Genomic DNA, 27235 nt, shown 5'->3' with positions numbered 1-27235 from the left:
GGTCATTCACGACATTAACTTTTTTGATGAGTCCAGGCAATATGTTTTAAAAATGTCCCTCAACCTGGATCTGTCTGATTGTTTCCTCATGATTAGATCTCCAAAGTAAACATTTTTGGTAGGAATGCTACACAGGTGACGTTATGTCCTTCTAGTATGCTACATCAGGAAGCATATGTCGGGTTTTACCTTTATTGATGAAGGTGAATTTTATCACTTGGCTAATAATAATCTTTCATTCAATGCTCTGAGCACCCACTAATGCCCACCTGAATCAGTTACTATAATACTGTTTGCTAAATGGTGATTTTTCTAACACTATGATTTCTTCTACATTTTGTAAAGTGGTTCTGTACTCAGTATTTTTCTACTTATCTTTTTTTCCTACTAAATAAACAGAACTTCTGGGTTGGCATTTTTTTCTGTAAAAAAGAGTCCCCCTCCCCGCAACACTTAGCACTTCTATTTTTTAATGGGAAAAAAGGGTAAGTGGAAAAATATGGTAATGCTGCTATAATCCTGACTACAAAATCCATTTTCAGGGGCCAAAAAATGAACCTCAGAATTAACCTCCTTTGGGCTCTGAAGTCAGGATGTCTAAGTTCAAATTCCAGCATGATACTTAACCTCTCTGAACTTCAGTTTCTTCTTTCAAAAAATGATATTACCTGCAGGCTTCATGGCCGATGCTCAATAAATGCTACAGCTTACTGAGCTTATTCTACTTGTATTATTATTACTCATGGAAAGCAGAGGAAGGCATTCTTTGGAGGAAACCACAAAGCCCCCACCACAATATTTTGGAACTCCTATTCTAATTTCTCCCACCACCTTGGGAAACACTCAGGTATCTGCTGACCAACACAATCCTCCTGGCTTCCAAGAGGATTTGAGCTTCACCTCAGGGAGTCCCCGCAGTTGGGAAGTATCAGAAATCACCATCCTCTCCCCTCAACTGTCTTCGTCACCCCGCTCCTGAGAATGACTCTCAGGGCAAGCCCAATTCAGTCGGGTGGCTGATACTTTAACTCTAGAAAGGCAGATACAGGAAAAGAGCAAATGAACTGTTTGAGGCACTAGGCCACAAGTGGAGAAAGTGCTTTTACTATAAGCTCTTTCACTTTTGTACTATAAGCTTACCTGCAAAATCCCATTTAGCAGAGGTTTTATGCCTTAATAGATGAACTTGTTTGTTAAGTTCAAATCAGCTGCCAATGTTTTAAGGAATTTTAAAGCTCTTAAATAATTTTAGGAAATTTCCCATAAAAAATAGCTCAGGGGAATGCTGCATTCCCACATTAAGTCTGCAATGATACTTTTATAACTTCTGATAGTGGCATCAGTTATTCCTACAGAATTCAATGACCTCTTTATATGTAAAGTAGAACACCATATATTTTAAGTGAAAGAGATTAAAATTTCTTTAAAGGTCTAGAATGGCTGCTGCTGAAGGAAAAGGTAGGTGTAGGTCAGGGATTTTCTGTACTAACCTACCAGTCACATTGCACAGACTGGCTGAGCCCTGTGTGCTTGTGCCTCAATGAATCTGCTCACTTATGATCTGAGGGCTTCTCTTAACTCTCACTTCCACTGACTTAAGTCCTTCTCAGATGTTAATCTACAATACTTTCACTTATTCAAACGTAGTATATTCACTTGTGTCTTCACTGACCCCTTAAAGAATTCAAGGGAGAAAAAAAGATGTTACATTCTATTATGAAATGAATACAGCAGTAATTCTGATCAATGTGGATGACAGGTTGTATCAATTATATATCTCCTACTGAGATTTGTCAGTGGTTTTTCTAAAACATATCTGTCATGTCATTCCTCTGTTCAAAGACTTTCATGTGTCCCTTCCATCAACTAAATAAAATTCAAACTCCTTGACACTCAGGGCATTTTGGGAGGCAAATGGACCTAAAGGTAACTGATAGTCATGTGATGGTAGACACTTCTTAACCAAATGAAGCTGTCAAAGTGACTGAAATAGTGGCTTGTGATCTAAGTAGAATGTAAGTGTGAAGTGTGGAGGAGGATAAGTGGGAGAAAACAGAGAGAGAGCCCAAGGAACAGGAAGCTTCAACAAACCCAAATGACAGGAGAGGGAGAGAAAAAGAAGCAACAGTCGGAGAATAGGACACTGGAGTTGAGACTCCAGAATATAAAAATTCCAGGAAATAATGAGGCCTAGGTTCTTGGTGAGGTGGAATGGTCAAAGGATCTGAGGAAAGAATTTTAGGTTTGGGTGTTCACTCTCCACAAGGTCTGAAGTTGGCCAGGATGATTGCAGGACCATGTGTGGGTAAGTCTGTCAGGAGTCAAGGCCTCTGAGAAGTGACAGGCAGGGAAGTGAATGACTGTGATAAAGGAGGGACACAGGGTATGGAGCAAGAGAATGAAAGGTGAAGTTTTGTCATTGTGGAAGTGCACTGGTTTGAGAGCAGCTGTACTGATTCAAGAAAATGCCAGCACCATGGGTATACAGCTGATGCCCACAAGGTTCACAACACTGACTAACTTGAAATTGTGCTGAAGTTTGAACCTAAACCTCCTTCCCCGAGGCTGACATACAGGAGCTCCATGTGTGAGCCACTGAGCGATTCCAGAGTTGCTTGATAATTCCTGATGATCCTCAACTGTAGTTTGTCCTCAAAAAGAACAAGGGTCTACTGAATCCTTGTTCTTTTATTCCTTGAGTAGGAAGTTCTTCAACCTCACACAAGTGGAGCAAAGGCTCAATGCTCAGCACTCAAATGTCAGTTTCTTTTCTTATACTATCTCCTGCCTTTATGCGTTCATCAGGTAATCTCTACATCATAAAAAAGAAAAGATCTCAGGAGCAAAGACCAGCATGGAAAAGAAAGCCACTTTCTTCCTTCAATGTAGAGAGGCAGAAAGGTAGGAAAGTAATTAGGAAGACATCACCAGACACTAAGAGAGTCATCAAATCTTTTAGATAGAAGAGCTCTTAGGGGTCATCTTCAACATAATACAGTAACACCCTATAAATCACTGACTCTTTGTAGGTAACTGGTTCTATCCATGGGTAGTTTTAAGTATTAGAAAGGTCTTTTTTATAACTAAAATCTTGATTCCTAAGTGCCCATTCATGGCTCTTGGAAGCACCACTGAATAAACTGTATTTCATTTACTGATGGTGTAAAATACCATCAACTGTAAGGTGCATCATCACTGTATCCTGTCAATAAACTGTAAGATGCCATCAAATATAAGAAACACCTTCTAGAATCAATGAAAATTCCTCTTCTACACAACAGTCCTTCTGATAGTCAAAGACATCATCTTCCCTGGGGCTCTACCTCAATCTTTTCTCCATACTAATTATTCACAAAGTCCCAAATTATTCTTTTTTAAAAGATTTTTTAAAGAATCTAACATTTACAAGTTAGAAATATCATACAAAAACCTTTCCCCCAAACCATTCAAGAGTAAGTTACCAGCATGCCGCCACATTACCCCCAAATATTTAGTGTGTATTCTACAAACAAAAAACCATTTATAAACAGAGTACAACCATCAAAATCAAGAAATTAACACTGATACATTACTAATCTAAGAGTCCATTCAATTTACTCAATTTCCCAATAATGTCCTTTATAGCGGCCCAGATGAGAGCCATGTATTGCATTTAACTGTCATGTCTCATTAGTCTCCATCAGTCTGGAATAGTCTCTCAGACTTTGCTTGATGTTCACGACCTTGACACTTTTGAAGTCTACAGCCCAGTTATTTTGTATAATGTCCCTCATTCTGGATTTATCTGGTGTTTCCTTGTGGCTAGACTCAGGTCATATACCTCTGGCAGTAACATCACAGAAGTGATGCTGTGCTCTTTTCAGTGAATACTCCCAGGTGGCGCAGTTTTGATATATCCCATTACTGGTGACATTCACTTTGATCATTTTGTAAAAGAGATGTCCTCCAGGCATTTCCACTGTGAAGTTACTCTTTTTCCCCTAGTAATTATTAAATATTCTGTAGGGAGGTATTTCGAGACCAGGTAAGTATTCCATTCCTCATCAAACTTTTAATTTATTTTACTTTTTAGATCAGTATGAAGTCATAGTTACTATTTTTTTTTTTTTTACTTAATGGTCTAAAATACTATCATTATTCATTTTGATGCTCAAATTCCAAACTGTGTTTGATAAAACACGTTTATAGACTTTTTCCATCCTATTCTTTTTTTGGACATCATTTTTCAATGTCTTTTTCAATTCTTTCAACAAAGAATGAATACTTCCAATATCAAGAGCAGTATGAGACTAATGTCTTCCTTCATCTGAATATTATGTTCACAAGGATACAGGCCAAGCCTTCAATATATTTTTTAGCAGCCATGGCACATGTTAGCATATGCTGAGCTTACATGATTGAAGGTTCCCAGCTGTCCTCCACTTGAACTGTTAACTTAAGCCACGTCTCCACAAAACCTTGTTACTAACTTTTTTTAAACCCATTTGCAGGCTGACCTAATGAATACTTCCTTTTTGTTGTTATATGTTCCAAGATCCACCTAGTTTTGTGTCATTTTCAAGTTAAGATACTTATATTTATGTTTTCTTATAAGTTTTTTTCAATTTAAAAAAATTTTATTGAAGTATAGTTGATTTAAAATGTTGTGTTAATTTCTGCTGTATAGCAAAGTGATTCAGCTATATGTACACATATTCTTTTTCATATTCTTTTCCATTATGGTTTATCACAGGATACTGAATATAATTCCCAGTGCTATACAGTAGTAGGACCTTGTTGTTGTATATAACAGTTTGCATCTACTAATCCCAAACTCCCAATCCTTCCCTCCTCCATACCCCCTCCCCCTTGGCAACCACAAGTCTGTTCTCTGTCTCTGTTTCATAGATATGTTCATTTGTGGCACATTTTAGATTACACATGTAAGTGATATCATATGGTATTTGTCTTTCTCTTTCTGACTTACTTCCCTTAGTATATTAATCTCTAGATCCATCAGTGTTGCTACAAATGGCATTATTTCATTCTTTTTTATGGCCAAGTAATATTCCATTGTATATATATATACCACATCTTCTTTATCCATTCATCTATTGATGGAAATTTAGGTTGTTTCCATGTCTTGGCTATTGTGAATAGTGCTGCTATGAACATAGGGGTGCATGTATCTTTTTGAATTATAGTTTTGTCTTTATATATGCTCAGGAGTGGGGTTTGCTGGATCATATGGCAACTCTATTTTTAGTTTTTTGAGGAACCTCCATACTGTTTTCCATAGTGGCTGCACCAATTTACATTCCCACCAACAGTGTAAGAGGTTCCCTTTTCTCCACACCCTCTCCAGCATCTATTATTTGTAAACTTTTTAATGATGGCCATCTGACCAGTGTGAAGTGGTACCTCATTGTAGTTTTGATTTGCATTTCTCTAATAATTAGTGATGATGAGCATCTTCTCATGTGCCTAGTGGCCATCTGTATGTCTTTTCTGGAGAAATGTCTCTTTAGGTCTTCTGCCCATTTTTCGATTGGGTTGTTTGTTTTTTGATATTGAGCTATATGAGCTGTTTGTATATTTTGGAAATTAAGCCCTTGTCAGTTGAACCACTTGCAAATATTTTCTCCCAGTCTATAGGCTGTCTTTTCATTTTGTTTATGGTTTCCTTTGCTGTATAAAAGCTTATAAGTTTGATTAGGTACAAGTTCTTGATAAAAAATTTTTAATGAGTGGAGAAAGAAAAGTTAAGTACACAGTTAGGCATTCCAGCCAGGGAAGATTTAAGTTGAGAAGAAAGTAATTTACATTAGCTTTCACACCAAGCACCAGCACTCCAAAGGCCTTACAATATGTTACTTATGTTTAAGAACTTCTAAGTCTGAGAGCTCTGTGAACTGAACAATTAAGAAAATGGATGGTGGTTGGTGTCAGCCAGGTTTCTCGCTTTTGGAGTGGGAGTTTACAGGTAAGCAAAGAGAGAAAATTAGAATGATCTATGTAATGTAATGGATTAGAATGTAATGGATTAGAGTTGGAGACCTAAGTATGAACTTATTCTTAGCTTAATATAGATGCAAATGGTTATATGTAGAAATATTTATAGATATGTGCATATACAGGTATTAGTATACACACATATATTTCCTTGCTCTGTCAACTGGGAAGGCCCAGAAGCAACAGAACCTTAGTAGTAACAAGTACACTTAATACCCAGAGCCTAGTTTCTAATATCATTCTCCAATAAATGGAAACTAGGGTTCCTCAGAGAAATGGCTGATTCTAGGACTGGGACAGGAAATATACACAAGATGATCCTGGAGCATCTTACAGAACCAGAAAAGAAGGAAGTCCTCCAAAAAGCAAAACAAACAAAAAACCGACACCCATGGTAATGGCAACATGTCAAAGGACACAGGAGTCAACTGAAAGAACTCTCAATGGCCAAAGCTGAAATAATTTGATCAAAAAAATAAGTAATACTGTATTACAATACAAAGTATAAAATAAATATCCATGAGTCCATACTGATACATATAAATGACTGAATAAATTATAGAGAAGAGATGAATCATCCAGATGAAAAAATTCCAAGTAAATATGTAATACTTTACCCTAAGGAGGGGAAGTCTAACTCCCCACTCCTTAAGTGTGGGCTGTGCACAATGACCTCCTGAAGAGTGTTGCATGGAAGAGAGAAAAGAGAAACTTTATTTATTTATTTATTTTATTATTATAATTTGTTTTGGCTGCATCAGGTCTTAGTTGTAGCACACAGGATCTTTTCGTTGTGGCATGCAGGCTTTTCTCTAGTTGTGGCATGCGGCCTCCAGAGCCCGTGGGCTCTGTAGTTGCAGCACAGAGGCTCTCTAGTTGTGGTGTGTGGGCTCAGTAGTTGCGGCGTGTGGGCTTAGTTGCCCCACGGCATGTGGGATCTTAGCTTCCCGACCAGGGATTGAATCTGCATCCCCTGCACTGGAAGGCGGATTCTTAACCACTGGACCACTAAAGAAGTCCTAAAAGAGAAACTTTATAGTGGAGAAGCCTGACAAACAGCCAGGTGGTCAAGGTCAACATCAACAGTGATCACTCATATTGGTAGTACATGATATGATATGATGAGAATGACACTTTACCTCTGTGGTCTTCCTCCCCAAACCCATATCCTCAGTCTAATCATAAGAAAAACAAACAAATCCTACTGAAGGACATTCTACAAAATACCTGAACAGTAGTCCTCAAAAAACTGTCATAACCAAGAGGAGCCTAAGGAGACATAATGACCAAATGTAATGTGATATCCTGGATGGGATCCTGGAACTAAAAAAGGACATTAGATAAAAACTAAAGAAATCTCAATAAAGTATGGCCTTTAGTTAATAATAATGTACCAATATTGGTTCATTAAGTATAACAAATGTACCATACTAAAATAAGATGTTAATTATAAGAGAAACTGGGTGCAGGGTCTATGTGAATTATTTGTACTATCTTTGCAATTTTTCTGTAAATGTAAATCTGTTCTAAAAGGTTTATTTTTAGAAAGAGTCATTCTATAAAAGGGAACAACTCATCAGAAAAAAAGGAGGCTAGAAAACAAACAACACTTTTAAAGTGCTGAAATCCAGAATTCTGTATCTGAAGTCCTTGAAAAATGATGGCAAAAAAAGACACTTTCAGGTAAATGAATGATGAGAGAATTCATCACAGCAGATCTGCACTGCAAGAAATGATTAAAAAAAATTATCTATATTGAAAGGGAAATGACACCAGATGGAACTTGTAACTGTAGAAAGAAAAAAAGAACACCAGAAATGCTTATATGTGAGTAAATATAAAAGCCTATCACTTTTCCCTTCATCAGTTTTTCTGTTGCCATTACCCTCACCAACAAAGGATCTCTTTTCATTCCTCCTCTAAAGGCTCTGCAGACTTAGAATTTGACAGTAGGTAGAAAAGCCCTCCTAGGGAGAGACTGTCTAGAAACTCTGGGGGATTTTATACTGTTACAAACATGGAGGGGTGCCTCTGGCATTCAGTAGGAATGGGCCTGGGAGGCTAAACATTCTGTAAATACAAAGGACAGTTCTGCAGAGCAAAGAATTATCCTGCCCCGATATGACTCACATCCCACCCCCTGAAAAACCTGAATTGAGGAGCACTGTAAGGCATCAATTAAGGGGTAAGTAGCCTCACCAGACCTCTGACACATGCAGCCAGGCTGCATCATCTTCCTTAGCAGCTGTGCCTGTGGGACTAATTCTGAGCTTGCAACTGTAAATCCAGGTCATCATCATACGAAAAGCAACCAAGTAAAAAATGTCTTTTGTCCTGTAACCTATGGACCTGATTTCTAAGCCAGTATTCTAAACCCCACGCAGATCCTTTACATTATTTTAGCTTCTTCCTCTTCTGTTGCTGGAGAGGAAAGGATAAGCACAGGCAAGATAAAAAGGCAAATCAAGGGGCTTCCCTGGTGGCGCAGTGGTTAAGAATCTGCCTGCCAATGCAGGGGACCACAGGTTCGAGCCCTGGTCCAGGAAGATCCCACATGCCGCGGAGCAACTAAGCCCGTGAGCCACAACTACTGAAGCCCGCAAGCCTAGAGCCTGTGCTCCACAGCAAGAGAAGCCACTACAATGAGAAGTCCACGCACCACAATGAAGAATAGCCCCCACTCGCCGCAACTAGAGAAAGCCCACGCAGCAACAAAGACCAAACTCAGCCAATAAATAAATTAATTAATTTAAAAAAGGCAAATTAAGTGATGAGTCCAAACAATTTACTCAGGATGCTGAGCCTGCAATGTCCGTGTTAGACAGGAAGGCTAGAAGATAAGTTGTCTTAAGTATCTGGCAGAGGGAGGGGCGCTCCATTTCCAGAGAAATAAAGGACAAATTTAGAGCTTATAAGAAATGTTTTTAAACAGAATCATCAGCAGTCATTTTTTTAAAAAGCTTTTATTTTTATTTATTTATTTTTTTGGGGGTACACGGGCCTCTCACTGTTGTGGCCTCTCCCGCTGCGGAGCACAGGCTCCGGACGTGCAGGCTCAGCAGCCATGGCTCATGGGCCCAGCCTCTCCACGGCATGTGGGATCTTCCCAGACCGGGGAACGAACCCGTGTCCCCTGCATCGGCAGGAGGACTCTCAACCACTGCGCCACTAGGGAAGCCCAAAAAGCTGTTATTTTTTAAAAGCTACTGCCTATATGTTTCAGTGTCAGATTTTTCTTGATAATTATGAATTTTTGAAAAAGTAGATGGATCATATGGAAGATACAGAAGAGATATATGCAAACTCAGGCCAAAAGATACAATTAAGACTCTGTTTCCTGCTATAGCAGTACATTTAATGCAAGCTCAACCTTTTCTGAGGTAATTAAATCCATATTCAATTAGAACCTAAAACAGTTAAAACAGTTTTAAACTGTTAAACAGTTAAAACAATAGTATGACTATTATATTGATATTATAATGTATTATTATATATTAATAATATATATTATTAAAAGCCCATTTTCTTGATGGGCTTTAGAATAAAATAACAGATTGACACTAAGTGGCCCCAAATTATGGATATTTAAAGATATTTTGCAATATGTTTGTGATTTATCTTTATTTGTTTTCATAAAGTGTGAATTTTTACTATTCACAAAGTGATTTATTCTATATTTTACAAAGTGTTTTTTTTCTATTCATTGCTAGATAATAAATATAGAGCTATATACTTTTTTTTTTTAAAAGAGAATATGATGGGAAAAAGGTGAAGAGCTATTTAACTAATTCTATTCAACCAGCCAAAGAAACACTAAGCAGCATTTGATACGGCTAACTGACATAAAGATAGAAAAGCAACATTATTATTTGGTTACATGTTTATCTAAATTACTTCATCTTCCCATTAACAATGAAAAAAATGTCCACAGATTCTTACAGACGTACAAATAAAACTATAAAAGAGATCTCCAATTTCACAATGATCTGACACAATTTATGACTGTTAAACAGTAAAGTCTATATCAATTTTTAAAAACCAGGAAAATAAATCCTTAACTTTCAGACAAATGTGTATTATTTTAATGTGCATTATTTTAAACTATCCAAGAGCCCATAACTTCCCCCTTTACACTGCCACATATCTGTTCACTACAAAGAACTTACTCTGCCAACTAGAGGTAACAAATAAAACCACAAATTGAGCGGTCTTTCCGGTCAGTGATGTCATGGACACTACGCCAGAAAAGATGTCCTTCAGTCACCAGATGAAGGGCATTCATTAGAACAAACATGAACAAGCTCCTGAAACATCATCAACAAGGCAAGAAAATGAAATACCTATATTTAACAATGTGAAATTTAAAAATTAGTTATAAAATATATCCTTAAATGGAAAGAAACCTTAACAAAGCTAAATGTCTTCATGAAATCATTTCAATGTAGCACATACTTATTTTGTTCAAGGTATTCTGCTGCCCACTGCAGAGAATAGAAAGATAAGACACAAACTTTAACTTAAAGAAACCCGCAGTCTTCTCTCTACTGCCAGTCTAGTATGCAAATGATGACAACATAAAAGTAAAAGGACAGTACTGTCAAGAGGTACAAAAAGACACCGTGAAGACTGCAGGGGCCTTGGATAGTAAACTCACTGAGGGTGTGACCAGGGGTCTTTTTTTCAACTCTTACCATTTCGTATTAGTTCATGTCACAACGCATAGCACAAAAGTTTCTTTTCTTAAATGAAGGGTGGATAGAATTGACATGAGAGCAAGGGAGGACTAAAGCATGGATCTTTGGGTCTACCCCTTGAGATATGGAGTTATAGGTCACTGGGGGAATCTAGTGACTCTGATGGAAGGGTCCTTGAACCTCATGTAGAAACAGGAAAAGAAGGGGCTCTATGGAGGGAGAGAGAAGCAGTGACACATTAATGAGCCAGGAAAACAAGTGGTTCTCAGAGCATAAAGATTTTCTATGTTGTCATCCTACATAATAGGGATTCATGGCCTTCCAGAGAAATAGATTTAGAGACGAAAAAGGTCTTCCCACACAGTAGGCAACGTGGCCTACATCACAGAGGAGGTCAGTGAAAAATCTGAGACTAAAACCTAGTTTTCTTGTCTTTACCTATTTCTCAAAGCAAGATCTGTGGGCCAGTGGCATTAGCCTCACCTGGAAACTTATTAAAAATACAGAATCTCAGGCTATACCCCAGACCTACTGAATCAGAATCTGTATTTTAACAAAATTTCCAGGGGATCCACACGCACATCAAACTTTGAAGAGTATTCCAGAGCACGTATCTAGATGTGAAATTACTGGATCACAATGTGTGAGTTCTTTAACGTATCAGATGGTGCTAAATTTCTCTCCAAAGTATTGTTATCAAGTCACCGTCTCATATTATTCTTTCTAATTTTCTGTGTATCTAATTACAACATAAAGCCATTTCCTATTGCTCTTACATTCCATTTGCCTTACAAAAGTTCCATTTCCTAAGAATATATCCTCAAACTCTATCCCTAAATTTCCTTATTTTTGTTGTTGTATACTAAAATGTGATAAAAGTTACATGGTCAAATAAATTTAGGAAACCATAGGTTCATCAATTAAAACAAGTCTTTAAGACTTCTCAGAGACCTCATTATGTTTATTAGGATAATAGTGGAATACTTTTCAAGCATTTTCCAAAACTTATTTTATCATTTACCTTTTTTCTCCATGGGTCATCTATGGAACATATCTGGATACACTAACATTTCAAGGAACACAGATGGGAAATCCATGTTAATTTATAGAGAATTCCCTCCTTTTTTAAACAAAAATCATTAAAAAAAATTCAATTCCCTCTCTAATAATCCCCAGATCTTCTTATACTTAAAAGACTCTCATTCTCGCTACTTCTCTGTGGTTCTGTGTATGTAAAATAACATCACAGAGGAAGAAAAACACAATCTGCTCAGCTGAATTTCTCCCTATTCATTTTTCATGTTTTCAGTAAGAAGAAATCGATAAGGTCCAAAATTTCAAAGTTTTTCTTACCTCTAAGGCAGCTGAGGAGAGCAAACTGTCACCTGCTCTGAGACCTAAGCAGAAAAACCAGTCTTTTTTTAAAAAAACTTTTATTGGAGTATAGTTGATTTACAATGTTGTGTTAGTTTCAGGTGTACAGCAAAGTGAATCAGTTATACATATACATATATCCACTCTTTTTTAGATTCTTTTCCCATATAGGCCATTACAGAGTATTAAGTAGAGTTCCCTGTGCCACACAGTAAGTCCTTATTAGTTATCTATTTTATATATAGTAGTGTGTATATGTCAATCCCAATCTTCCAATTTATCCCCCCACCTTACCCCTGGTAACTGAAAGTTTGAAAAACCAGTCTTGAATTCAGTGTTCCCACACACGATGTCCTGCAAAATCAGACTGACCCTTAATTTCCTTTTGGTTTCCCTGAAGAAATGAAAAGTGATCTCTGGATAGTGAAAATCACACGTTCTTTCTATTTTATTCTTTATAACTTTTCTTTAGTTTCAGTTTTTCTACAATGAGCATGTGTTACTTTTGCAATTACAAAAAAAAATTTTTAGTTCTTAATTTGAAGGGAAGAAAACAAGTCAGAGCAATAAAATTTAAATCTGTCTGCATTATCCTATCAAGATACACACAAAAGTATCAATGACCCTCAATTAGGGTGAGATCTTTGCAAGATAACTGTCTGAAATCGATTATGTGAATATTAACTACATGATTAAAATGTTAATTCTTGGGCTTCCTGGGTGGCACAGTGGTTAAGAATCCTCCTGCAGGGGACATGGGTTCGAGCCCTGGTCCGGGAAGATCCCACATGCCGTGGAGCAACTAAGCCCATGTGCTACAACTGAGCCTGTGCTCTAGAGCCTGTGAACCACAGCTACTGAAGCTCGTGCGCCTAGAGCCCGTGCTCCACAACAAGAGAAGCCACCACAATGAGAAGCCTGCAAACCGCAATAAGGAGCAGCCCCCGCTCGCTGCAACTAGAGAAAGCCCGCACGCAGCAACGAAGACCCAACGTAGCCAAAAAAAAAAAAAGTTAATTCTTTAAATAAGTCATTAATCTTTAAAATTTTTATGAATGCAGAATGAAAGTTTATCTAGGTTTCAATTTTAAGAGAGTGAACTGGTGAACTGAAAGACCATCAAAAAACCTTTGTCTAAGCCTCTCTTCTGCTGGCCCTTGCCTGCTTCAGTCTCCTGGTCTGTAAGTGGGAGAGTACCTGTACCATACATGGTTATGGTGAGGATTGGCTATGAAAATATATAAAAAGGGGGCTCCTCTACATCATATGTCATCAGAGAAACATAAATTAAAACAACCTATTACAACGGCCAAGATACAAAAACTGATAACACTAAATGCTGGTGAGGATGTGGAGCAACAGGAACTCTCATTCACTGCTGGTGGGAATACAAAATGGTACAGCCACTCTGGAAGACAGTTTGACTGTTCGTTACAAAACTAAACATCCTCTTACCATACAACTCAGCAATCATACTCCTTGGTATTTATCCAGGGGAGCTGGAAACTTATGACCACATAAAAACCTGCACACAAATGTTTATAGTGGCTTTATTCATAATTGCCAAAACCTGGTAGCAACCAAGATGTCTTTCAGTAGGTGACTCGATAAACTGTGGTATATCCAGACAATGGAATATTATTCAGCACTCAAAAGAAATGAGCTATTAAGTCATGAAAAGACACGGAGGAAACCTAAATGCATATTACTAAATGAAAAAACCCAGTCTGAAAAAAGCCCAGGTTTTGCTGGGAACATAAAATTGCTCTAAAAAATAAATTCTATTAAAACCCAAAAAAGCTCATAGCCATATAGTGCCTGCCATATACACAGCAGTGCTCAATAAACTGCAACTATTGTTATTAAAACAGGTACATTAGAAATATCCTAAATGCTTCCACAAGAAATGAAGAAATATTACTACTGTAATTATAATACTTACTAAGTCAGTTTCAACATTTATCCTGATAAGATAAAAAGCATCCTTCTCAAACAGGTAATCCTTAAGAATCCATGACATAACTTGGATGAATGATTCTAAATCTAATATATTATTTTTCAAAGTTATCAAGTAAAATGTAAAATGACTAAGGATTCAGTCACAGCCAGTTACTTAATAAGTGCAAGTTTTACAGGCTTTTATGGTCATTATTTAAGAAAAAAGTTCAACTAAAGGAAAAAAAGACATGCATCTCAACAAAGAAATGGCAATACCAAAAATAAATATAATCATTGAATTATGTTGGAAATGATATGGTTTGAGCAAGAGGTAGAATTCCTACCTATAAAGCAATCATTTCTCAGAAGAAAAACAAAGTCTACAGTTTCCTTTTTTTGTTTACCTGGATGAGTCATGGTGACTGGCTCCTCTTTGGATTTATTATTGTAGATGACTACAGCAACTGCATTGTGGAAAGCAGCCCGTGATATTTTCTCTTTAAAGGTGCAATTTCCCCTCTGCAGCAAGGCAATCCACTGTTTGATGTTAGGAGGGACAAAGAACCGTGTTTGAGGATCACAGCCCAGATGATCAGCAACTAAATAGATGAGAAAAGAAAAAGAAAACAGACATTAATTTTTTCCTCAAGTAAATAAAATCAATCAAGTCTTCATCAAAGTGCTCAACTATTCTCTGGATACCATACAGCTCTACAGCACTTCAAGCAGCTCACTGCCAGCAGAGCTATAAATACATCCACAAAGGACAATGCAATGAATCTGAATCTATATCTGCACAGGGAGAGAGATGCTTCATTAAAATGTTACCTGTAATGCAAATTAAAACCGTGAAAAATTCTGTTTAACTTTATAGATTGACAAAAATATAAAAGACTGATAATATCCAACGTAGGCTGGTGAAGAGAGGAGGGAAAAAACGCAAATACAGAGAACCCCCCAGAAACCCAAGTGACTGAGCTACCCTGACTTTTGCTCATTCATCTGCAGTTACTCATCTCTTGATCCCCATCTCCCACCATCACCACAAGTAGACTGATTTTGCTTGGGGTAAATGAGGAAGCCAAACTAAACTTTGGTTCAGTTACCCAGCAGTCTTGTTGAAATTCAAGCATGCTTGAACCAATTTCTCAGTAAGTGTCAAAGGAAATTAGAAAAGTTCAGGCCTGTATTTGAAAGTTTAAATTAGCTAAAATAACATGAAACTAGAATTAAGATGTTATTCCTCTAATTTATATTTACTGGTAAATATTACCCTACAGTTTCACATTAGCATACATATATTAACTTACTATATCCACTTGTCTAACAAGATACATAGAGACACCAAAACTATCCCTTGGGACAATAAATTACATGGTCATTGTCCTAGATTTGGAGGGACAGTTTTTTCAAGTACATTTAAATTTGTACTTGAAGCTCATCAATTTCTGATCCTGCAAATACGGTAATCATAGCTCAGGCACTCTTCGCAAATCTTAAAAAGCTGTCCCGGTTGCTCTTTCCACTCCTCATCCTCGCATTTATAACAGGTTAAAATGAAAAGGGAAGGGCAGTTCAGAAGGAGGAAAAAAGTCACAAATGTTATTTTGAAGACTGCAGGTATATATGCAGTGCCAGAGGACAATGGGCCCAAGCCCTTCCTGGAGCCGGTCACCAGTACTTCGAGGGCTGAGAGGGAGGGAGGGAGAGGAACACAGCACAAAAAGGTAACACTAGAAGCAAATAAATAATGAAAATATTAAATAAATATTAATCAATAATAAAGTGTATAAAAAGACAACACCAGTGGGGAAATGTTTGCTTTCTACACCCCAGAAGCACATTGCTTAGCAAAAGAAATTCTCTTATTATCATGGTGATGGATGGCAATGAGAGCATATTTGCTACCAGGGGTCTCCTAATACACAGTAAGTGGGAGATAAATGATTTCACAATTCGCCATGGTTGATATTGTCGACGACTATGACTCATCCTTTTCCTTAAACAGTTTCTGCACTCTGAAACTTTAGTCCTTTCTCAGTCAAATTAAACAGACAGAAAAAAGCTTATGTCATGATTTTAGTAGTCAACTATTGAAAGACACAGTCAAGGCATCATGAAACTTTGAAATCCTGAAACAGACTTTACTTTCAGTAATATCTGTTTCACAGATAATTATGCTGTTTAAAAATATAAGCGTTTAGCCAATGTGTTATGATAACCTCACTGTCTTGGGAAAATTTTCAAGAATATCTGAAGAGATCTGTATGCTTGTCTTCTGTGAAACATTCACTATTTTTCCTGTGACTTATCCTGTCCTCCCTATGATTTCTTACTCATTCACAGTGCAGTAAAGAGAAAACAACACAGTTATGGAAGCAGCAAGACCTGGGGTCCAAATTCTAGATCAACGATTTCTTAGTCGAGCACTGTCACAGGTTCAATTTTCTGATCTTCTATTTCTACTAATTTTTAAAGACTGTATGTGTCAATCCCAATCTTCCAATTTGGGACTGACACATACACACTACTGTATATAAGACAGATAACTAATAAGGACCTACTGTACAGCACAAAAAACTCTACTCAATACTCTGTAATGGCCTATATGGGAAAAGAATCTAAAAAAGAGTGGATACATGTATTTCTATTACAGATTCACTTTGCTGTACACCTGAAACTAACACAACATTGTCAATCAATTATACTCCAATTAAAAAAAAAAGATTGAAATACAATTCTTACCTTACCAGAGTTACGTATGTGAAAAAGTCTATAATAATTCTTCTACACTTGAGTGCTGAAAAAATTAACTTCCCTTCCCTTAGTTTTCTGGGTGCCATCCTATCTTGTCCTAGTGATCCAGCTTGGTGCCATGGGGATGTTCTACACAAATGTGTGTGAAGTCTACCCACAGCCCGGCAGCACACCTCCACTCCATACCCTTTGCTCCTAATAACTACCACTCTGTTTCATTCTTTCTCCCTGATGCTCTGACAGTATCATTGTCAACTTAGAAGAACAGCAGTTCACTAATTGTCACAATGTCTAACACTGAAAAGACACCGAGGGGAGCAACAACAGAGCAAAATCAAATACACTGAAGGAAAACTTTAAAATTCTCTTCACTAAGAACAGATTCTATGAACAACTGCATTATCAAAACAAATGCCAACAACAGACTGTATGAGCAAAAGAATGTTCCTGCTCCCCCAAATTTATCCAAATCATCATTCACAAAAGGTCTTTGAAAACATTTGTATCAGTAAGAATATAATATGCAATAATAAGAAATTCCAGTTCTTGTTCAAGGAAGTAGTTATTCAGAAAAAGAAAATAAGGGGTTTTCATAATCAGTACCATGGTACGTTTATTTTATCTATCTATTCTTTTCTGTAATCAAAAAATAACTTGAACAATGAAAATAATGTCAACAGCTCTAAAACAAATTCCCAAGAGGACTGATGACTGATTGTGATTAAGTAGCACTACTGCAAAATTTAATACCAGTTGTTTATACTTGAAGCAATTTATTAAGTGAAGACATGGTAGTATGGCATAAAAGATCTATGAACCAGTGAATTTTTTTCATTAAAAGTCATAATGAAAATGTGAAATTATAGGTGATATAAAATATTAAAGTATTTTACAATTTTATTTGTCAATTATACCTCAGTAAATCTGGAAAAAAATTTTACATCACTGAAAAACTTCAGTTTTTTTCTGTATGGCCTTTCCTGTTGAGTCCAGAAATAGTTACGAGACTTTTATTTATTCCTTGACAAGAACCAAACAATTCTGGACAGGAACAATTAGGAATCCTCACCTCAACGAATACTAACTTAAATGCTCAGCATCGTACTAAATACCAAAGAGAAATACAATAGAACCAAACATCTTGGTCTTAAGTGTTAAAGAACCACTAAATGTATTGAGGAGGCATGCCTGTCACAGAAATTAAATATCAGCTAGGTAGTTTAAAATGCCAACACAGAGAGTGCTTAGAAATTTAGGAAAGGAAAAGAGCAACATAATGGTTCAAGGTTTAGTGGAAGTTGGAGGCTAAAACACTTGAAAACTGCTCAAGGAGAAAGGAGGCGGGTGTACAAGTGACTAGCACAAGAACACAGAACAAAGATTAAGAGCCTCTCTCAAACTCTTGTGAAAATCAAATAAGATGATATATTGAAAGGCTGATATTAAATATATGAATATTTAAAGGGCTCTCTGAGTGGATAATAAATAAATAAAATCTCTCTTCCCTACCCCAGAGCAGCCGGAAGTTCTCCACTTTGATTAATTTCACTTAATAATTTCACACCATTTCTTAAAAATGCAAACACTCCATCTGCTAAGTAGTGATGTCCACATTGTTGTGTGGGTGATGTTTCCTTCTGCGCCCTGAGAACTTGCAAGAGCCTTGTGGGGCTAGGGCACTGATGCATGGTTGCTGGATTCCTTAGGCACGCAGCACAGGTACCCCAATGTGACTCTTGCTCTCAGAGGCTGCGTGTCTTGTTTCCTCCACCTTAAATGCCAGTCCCACCACTCCTTTGCTGACCACCTCCTAAGCCTCAGGATTGTGCTAAAATATCTTCTCTGGAACGCCTTCCCAGTCTCCTAAGGCTGAGTTGGGTGTTTTATTCATGTTTCCATGGTACCCTGAGATTCCATTTATTTTAGCATTTATCACACTTTATTAGTAACTGGCTGTTTATTCTAAGTCTCTCCTAAAGCATGAGATCTAGCATCTCTGCCAGTATCTCTGGCATACAGCAGACACTTAACTTACCTGATGACGGGAGCAAGAGAAGAATGACAGAGGGAGATTAAGCAAGACCTGATACAAAGAAAAAGCTGTGCGAAAGACCTCTCTGTTTCATGTGGTAATGTTCTGACAGGGGTAATGTTCTATCAGTTGTTTCCTACAAAAGAAGTAAAAATAAAAATGAGCCTAACTAGTTACCCTAAATTTAGATGTTTCCATTATCAGTATGTTCTGATTATTTGCTTTTCTGTTTTCACATTAATTATAATCTCTTTAATCTTTAGATTTCTTACTTTTACCTTGTCTTTATTTTCCGTTTGTTAAATCTTATGATTCAAAGGAAAAAATACAATTCTTTATTTTTGTTCCCAACTTTTTTTTTAATTGAAGTATAACTGATTTACAATATTGTACTAGTTTCAGGTGTACAGCAAAGTGATTCAGTTTTATATATGTGTGTGTGTGTGTACGTGTATGTATGTGTGTATATGTATACATATATATATCCTTTTTCAGATTGTTTTCCATTATAGGTTATTAAATGATGCTGAATATAGTTCCCTGTGCTATACAGTAGGTCCCTGTTGTTTATTTTATATATAGTAGTGTGTATCTGTTAATCCCAAATTTCTCCCTCCTGCCCTTTCCCCTTTGGTAACCACAAGTTTGTTTTTCACCCAATTTTCTTAATTTTATACATTCAGCTACTGGACTTAAGTATCTAGCTTTCATCCCTTCACACTTCCATGGATAAATTTACTTTCTTACTATTTCTACACTTTCACTGAAATCTAACATCTTATTTCTTTTTATTACTTATCTTTATCAGTTGTTTAGTCTAGTTGAAAATGTTTACTCTTCCTTTTGTTTTAACTTTCTGCTAACTTATTTGCAAGTTTCAATTTTTTCTCTTAACCTTGTATATACTTTTTAAAATCCCCCTACCCCATACTTCTGTTATATTTTTTTTCTGTTAGGATCTGTTATCATAATGGCCTGCAAAAGTGATCTGGACCCTAGCCCTTCTTGATTTCTCAGGAACCCTGTATTAATGATCATTCCCTCTTTTTCTTTTTCCTCTCATTTAAACCTGCTTGCCTCTTCCATCTTAAAAATAAAGGAGAAGAAGGAAAGATATCTCAAAAGACTCCATTTTACTGCCACTGTTCTCAAGAGCTGCCTGTACCTGTGATTCTCATCTCCTCAGTATCCACCCCATTCCTCATCACATTTTAATCTCTGCATCCAGCCACTCCACTAAAAGTGCTCTAATTAAAAGGCACCAATAACCTCGGTGTTGCTAAATCCCAGGACATGCCTAATCCTCTTCCAAACTGACCTCGCAGTAACATCTGTCCCAGCTGAGCACTCTTCTCTCTTGGCTTTCAGGGCTCTCATCTTCCTGGCTTTCCTCTTCCTCCTCTTCCTTCACAGCCCTCCTTCCTAGTCTTCTTGACTGACTCCATTCCCTCCACATGAACACTCAAACCACTTGGACATAGGTCTAAGACTCTCCAGAGCTAGAATTCTCTCTACGTTGATGGCAGACTTTTTTTTACTGGAATAACGATGCTCACTAACATTTCATGCCAATCAGCCCTTTTCTGAGAAACTATTTTTCAAATTTTACTTCTATAAATCCATAGTTTCCAATATATACAACTAAATCAGAATGCTAAGAATCAGGAGAGGAATACAGATAATTAAATGCAGGGAAGAGATGGTCTTGCTTTGATGAGCTAACAGACATTCTTGAATGTCTTTACTGGTTCACACAGAAGGAGGCATAGGAGAGCACCTGTAGGCAGGTGTATGGACAGTCACTTTCTAATTTATTTGTTTCCTGGCAGCTTTGCCCCACTTCCAGGCAAGGCCATGGGATCACCTTGAGGTTTCAAATGGATTCTATCAGTTGCCAAAAAAACCCAACCCAAACCAAAACCAGAAACAGAAACCTAATTTAATTTGGGCATCACCTCTACACAGTCATGCTTTAAGTGACACCTACTTGAGAGCAAGCTTTAGGGGGGAGGGAGGTAGACAGACGATCTAAGATGAGGCACACAGAAGTTAAATTACATATGAAGGAGAGGCCTTTTCTCTGTTTTCCACAGGATGTGAATAGGAAACATGTGACTCCAGTTGTTGCTCGCAGTCATTTTGTGATAAAGAGGGGAACAATCTTAGGATAAAGTTAAAGCTATGATGACAAAGGGACACTGAAAGGGACAAGATCCTTGGTAACACTGCTGAGTGCTGAATCTCTGAACCCTGAAAGCTGCCCTACCTTGGAGTTTCCAGTTCTGACACAGGATTAATGTCCTCCTTATCTGTAATCAATCTAAGCAGGAATTTGTTACTTGGAGCACTCACACTTCTCATGTGAGTCAAGTGGCAAAGGTCAAGACTGGGGCTTTATCCCTGCTGAGGGGCTCTCTTAATCCATCAGGATCCTTGTCAACTCAAACCCACCAAGAAGATCAAATCATAAGAAGAAAGCTTCTTGGAAAAGTCCTTTGACACAGGGAGGCAGCTGTGATGCCAATTCTTTGCCTCCCTCCTTCGAGGGGAGTGGTAGCTATTCAGGAGTGGAGAGCTTCACTTGAAGACAAACATTTTTTTTTTAATATCTTTATTGGAGTATAATTGCTTTACAATGGTGTGTTAGTTTCTGCTTTATAACAAAGTGAATCAGTTATACATATACATATGTTCCCATATCTCTTCCCTCTTGTGTCTCCCTCCCTCCCACCCTCCCTATCCCACCCCTCCAGGCGGTCACAAAGCACCGAGCTGATCTCCCTGTGCTATGCGGCTGCTTCCCACTAGCTATCTACCTTACATTTGGTAGTATATGAAGACTAACATTTAAAGCAAGGGTTCTTGACAAGGATACATGGGTAGAATCCAGGAGGCCAGGGAAATCGTCTTTACTTTCACTAAACGCTAACTGACATTTAGCATTTTCTTCATCTGTAATTCCGTAACCAATAGCAACTACATTAATTTTTGTTATCTCAAAATACTGGTAATTAAAGTTATTAAACCCACACCAAGAGCTTGTTACTTGATATGTTAATAATCACATCTATTACTATGTCACAAATATTTTAAATACGTTGATACTGTGTTTCAGTATACTTGGTTTCCTTTAATCCTATTTACTTTTGTACTGATCACTATCCTGAGAAGAAGTCCACAGTTTTCTTTTTCACTAGACTGCAAAAGGAGTCTCAACTGCCAGGTTTAGTTTGTTTAAGTTATATGACATATTTGTATCTGTTTCTATTACTTTACTTTGTTCTTATTATCCCTAAGCTTCTTTATACTACCCCCACCCCCACTTCTGAATGAATAAAAAAAATTTTCTTTATTACCCTCTTTATTACCCTCTTTTCTTATTACCCTCTTTTCATACTCAAGTTTTATTTTTTAGAAGTTAACCTTAAAAAATTAACATGCATACCTGATAAAAAGTTTACATTTAATCAATGCCTCTATCTTCTTCCTTAATAACACAAGGCTCTTAAAAGGGCTGCCATAACAAAGTACTATAAACTTCGTGGTTTAAACAACAGAAACTTATTCTCTCACAGTTCTGAAGGCCAGAAGTCTTAAATCAAGGTTGTTGGCAGGGCCATCTTCCCTCTGAAGGTCCTAGTGGAGAATCCTTGCTTGCCTCTTTTGGCTTCTGGAGCGCCAGGTGACCTTGGCTTGTGGCTGCATCACTCCAACCTCTGCTTCTGTCTTCACATGGCCTTCTCCTCTGTGTCTGTCTCTTCACTTCTGTCTCTTATAAAGACACTCATCATTGGATTTAGGACACACCTATGCAATCAAGGATGATCTCATCTAAAGATCTTTAATTTAATTACATCTGCAAAGACCTTTTTTCCAAATAACGTTTCCACATTCACAGGTTCCAAGGATTAGGACGTGAATGTACTCCGGGGAGACGACCATTCACCCCCGCTTCAGAATGAGACTCCAACCACCACCTTTCATCGTATGTGTAACTGCCCACTATGCAGTTCCACCTTACTTTAATTATCCCCTCAATGTTTCATACAGTCAATGTTTGTTAAACTTTACCTACAGATGCTTGTCAGTCCTTACATTAGTCAGGGTTCTCCAGAGAAACAGACCAGTAAGATATTTCTGTGTGTATAAAGAGATTTATTTTGTAAGGAACTGGCTCATGCAATTACAGAGGCTGACAAGTCCCAAGATCTGCAGGGTAAGTCAGCAAGCTGGAGAATTGATGGTGGAGTTCCAGTCCGAAGGCTGGCAGGCACGAGACTCAGGGCGCGATGATGTTTCAGTTTAACTCCGAAGGCAGGAAAAAGCCAATGTCCAGTTTGAAGGCAGTCAGGCAAGACGAATTCTCTCTTATTTGGAGGATAATCAGCCCTTCTGTTTCATCCAGGCCTTCAAGTGACTGGATGAGGTCCACCCACAACAGGGAGGGCAACCTGCTTTAATCTGCTTTATTCAATCTATCAATTTATGTGTTAATGTCATCAAAAAATACCCTCACAGAAACACCCAGAATGATGTTTGACCAAATACCTGGGAACCCTGTGGCCCCGTGAAGGTGACACATAAAATTAACCATCACAGTACTCCTCACATCTCAATTTTCCCTTCTGTGTTTCCTCCTTCTCACTTATTCTACATCTTTTAGAACTTCTTTCAATGAAGATCTTTAAGGGTAAACTTGCTTTTTCAGGTAAACTTGTCTTTACACATCTGAAAACTTCTTTCACTTTCCCTCATTCTTGAATGATAAATTAGGGTAAAAAGTCTAGATTGTTATTGTTCTGTTAGCACACTAAAGATAATATTCCATTGTCTTCTGCTTCTCATGTTGAGAAGAGGCTGAACAAAACATTTTAATTATCTAGGCTCTCAAATGTTACCCACTTTTTACTTTTGCATCTAATATTTTTAAGAAGTAAAATAAATATGATCTATTAATCACCAATTTTAACCTCTTCGGATATATTCTGAAGAAACAAACTTTTCACTACCTTTTCATATAGAATTTTAAAGGAAAAGGAAACAATATAATATCTTCTGTACACCTAGAGTGCTGGATATATCAATCAACATTGCAAGAAGGGTCATACGTAGCTGAACTGTCAGCAAGTTTAATTGCCAATAGCTATCCATTATCGTTTGTCTTCTATACTTAGTTACTGTAGATCTCAAATGGATTTTGATTATTTTTTACATCCTTAGAACTTATATATATCTGTTGGATGTTCTCCATGACATAATAAAAAGCATCTTAACAGTAATTTTAAATGATGGCTAACTCAAATCACTTAACTTGAAAAGTCATGTTCAGAAATAATTTCTATTAAAACTGATGTAACAAATACTTCATGCATAAGAGATGCTATAAATCAAAATAACTAAAAATCACTGCTAGGTCCTTGTACAATCATGGTATCATAGTACACATACACAAGTGCTAATTATTTTATCCACAGCACTCCCCATTCCACAAAAGCATCATAACACTGAATACAACTATTTCTGAGGCTCTCTTTTCTGCTGGCTCCTATCCATCATGTATTCCTCCCACCACAAGGATGGTTCAACATCCACAAATCAATGTGATACACCACATTAACAAAAAGAAGGATAAAAGTCATATGATCATCGCCATAGATGCAGAAAAAGCATATGATAAAATTCAGCATCCATTTATGATAAAAACTCTCAACAAAGTAAAATGGGTAGAGAGGGAATGTACCTCAACATAATGATAAGCCCACAGCTAACATCATACTCAACAGTGAAAACCTAAAAGCTTTTCCTCTAAGATCAGGAAAAAGACAAGGATACCCACTCTTGCCACTTTTATGCAACACAGTACTCGAAGTCCTAGCCAGTGCAATTAGACAAGAAAAAGAAATAAAAGGCATCCAAATCTGAAAAGAAGAAGTAAGACTGTCTCTATTTGTAGATGACATGATATTGTATATAGAAAACTCCAAAGACTCCACCAAAAAACTGTTAGAACTAATAAACAAATTCCATAAAGTTGCAGGATACAAGATCAATATATGTAAATCAGCTGTGTTTCTATATACTGATAACAGACTATCAGAAAGATAAATTAAGAAAACAATCGCATTTACAATCACATCAAAAAGAATGAAATAGGGTCTTCCCCCGTGGTTCAGTGGTTAAGAGTCCACTGGCCAATGCAGGGGACATGGGTTCGAGCCCTGATCCAGGAAGATCCCACATGCCGCAGAGCAACTAAGCCCATGCACCACAACTACTGAGCCTGTGCTCTAGAGCATGCAAGTCACAAATACTGAAGCCCGCGTGCCACAACTACTGAAGCCCGCGTGCCACAACTACTGAAGCCTGTGAGCCTAGAGCCTGTGCTCTGCAACAAGAGAAGCCACGGCAGTGAGAAGCCCTCGCACTGCAATGCCCCCACTCGCTGCAACTAAAGAAAGTCTGCGTGCAGCAACGAAGACCCAACGCAGCCAATAAAAAATAAATAAATAAATACATCAAATCTAAAAAGAATGAAATACCTAGGAATAAACTTAACCAAGGAGGTGAAAGACCCGTACAATGAAAACTATAAGACACTGACAAAAGAAACTGAAAAAGACACAAATAAATGGAAAAATAATCTGTGCTCACAGACTGGAAGAATTAATATTGTTAAAATGTCCATTCTACCCAAAGCAATCTACAGATTCAGTGTAACCCCTACAAAAAGTCCAATGACATTTTTCACAGAAACTGAATAAACAATCCTACAATTTGTATGGAAGCACAAAATACCCCAAATAGCCAAAGCAATCTTGAGAAAGAAGAACAAAGCTAGAGGCATCATGCTTCCAGATTTCAAACTATATTACAGGACTACAGTAATCAAAATAGTATGATATTGGCATAAAAACAGACACATAGATCAATGGAACAGAATAGTCTCCAGAAACAAACCCACACATATATGGTCAATCAATTTCCTACAAAGGGGCCAAGAACATGCAATAGGGAAAGGACAGTCTCTTCAATAAACAGTGATGGGAAAACTGGACAGCCACGTGCAAAAGAATGAAACTGGACCACTATCTTACACCATACACAAAAACAATGGTCCTTGTTTCATGCAAATTTCTATTGACACAGTTCCCCACTATTTCTTACATTTCACAGGTGCTAGCTAAGTGTGTGATATTGCTGTTATCCCTTGAATTAATGATGTTAGTTAAAAGAGATGACTCATTCTCATGAAAAAAAAAAATTACGGGCTAGGAACAATGTCACTCACACTAACAGGAGAAGTATTTGTCCAGAGGCTAACTAACCACTGACTGAAGGAAGGACTTTAAGTGAAACTGCTGAGGAAGGAGGTAAGAGAACATGAAAAAAAAATCATGAAATCAGTCCCTATTGAGGACAATTAGAAAAAAAATAACACGGTGAGAGACTATTCATATAAGAAAACAAATGAGAACAGGAAGTTTAAAGTTTTCATAATCTGAGATGTTTGTAAACCAATAAATGTAAGTAATGAGAAAAATATTTAAAGTTTATCCTAAATATACAAAATAACCAATGAGATTTGTTGAAGTGGGTCTCAAGATTGGCCGATAATAATAGAAAAGAATACTTTACCTAAGAACCTACTATTCGGAGGAAAAAAGGAAAAGCAGTTATTTTACATCAAGACAATGTTCATCCTTCAAGAAAATTTAAGTGAAAAGAAGAATTCAGAATATGTCTGAGAGATAGAAATGAGACTTTGACGGGGGCAATATACCAAGGTCAACTGGCCAAATGGAGTAAATACAAAAGTTCTTTACAGATCACAAAACTGGCAGACAAGATAGAGTACTGATAGGGGTTCCAGTCATCTACAAAACTGCAGAAATCTCATTTAGCTAAAAGCAGGATGTCTAACAAGTTCCTGATCTGCTTTACTGTTCATTTTGTCTCCCAAAGGATAATTGCTAGGGGTAACCAGAGGAAAATGCTACCCAGAACATAACATATACCCAGACTGTGAAGTGACTAGTAACTTGGAAGAAAGCAACCTATCATTTTACAGTACGCAAAACCCAGGGCAAAAAAGCTGGGTAATTACAAATCATCTTGATGAGAAAGGAAATGAAGAAGCCAGCAAGAATGCACAAGATAAATTCAACTTTAAGGAAGACTCGTACAAAGTAAAGGCCAATGCAGGATGACAATATAGACTTATAAAAATTCTCCCCAAAACTAAAAAGCCCAGAAAGAGTTGAAAGTTGCCGATAATGACAGGAACAAGCAAAGGGGCTTCTCTCAATCCCTTCCCAAAAGATTTAAGTTTTTTCTGAGCAAGAAGAATAGGAAAGAAATAGGTCCACCGCTCAGGGCCAACAAAACAATGGATGAAAACATTTCTCAAAAACTTTTTTGCTTGTTTCCCTGTAAAGGAGAACAACCTGAG

The 27235-nt window shown here is 37.3% G+C and overlaps 1 protein-coding gene across 3 annotated transcripts in view; it reads right to left on the bottom strand.

The window, feature by feature from the left end:
• RNF130 (ring finger protein 130) overlaps window positions 1-27235 on the bottom strand; it is a 112342-nt gene that overhangs the window by 68709 nt on the left and 16398 nt on the right. For all 3 annotated transcript variants that reach the window (XM_060144400.1, XM_060144399.1, XM_060144398.1), the window contains exon 2: window positions 14402-14596. In XM_060144400.1, coding sequence (XP_060000383.1) covers window positions 14402-14596 — 195 coding nt within the window. The remainder of the gene's footprint in view (window positions 1-14401; window positions 14597-27235) is intronic.

The sequence above is a fragment of the Lagenorhynchus albirostris genome, chromosome 3 (genome assembly GCF_949774975.1).
Source record: "Lagenorhynchus albirostris chromosome 3, mLagAlb1.1, whole genome shotgun sequence".
Taxonomy (NCBI): Eukaryota; Metazoa; Chordata; class Mammalia; order Artiodactyla; family Delphinidae; genus Lagenorhynchus; species Lagenorhynchus albirostris.
This window is presented reverse-complemented; position numbering and strand designations above follow the sequence as displayed.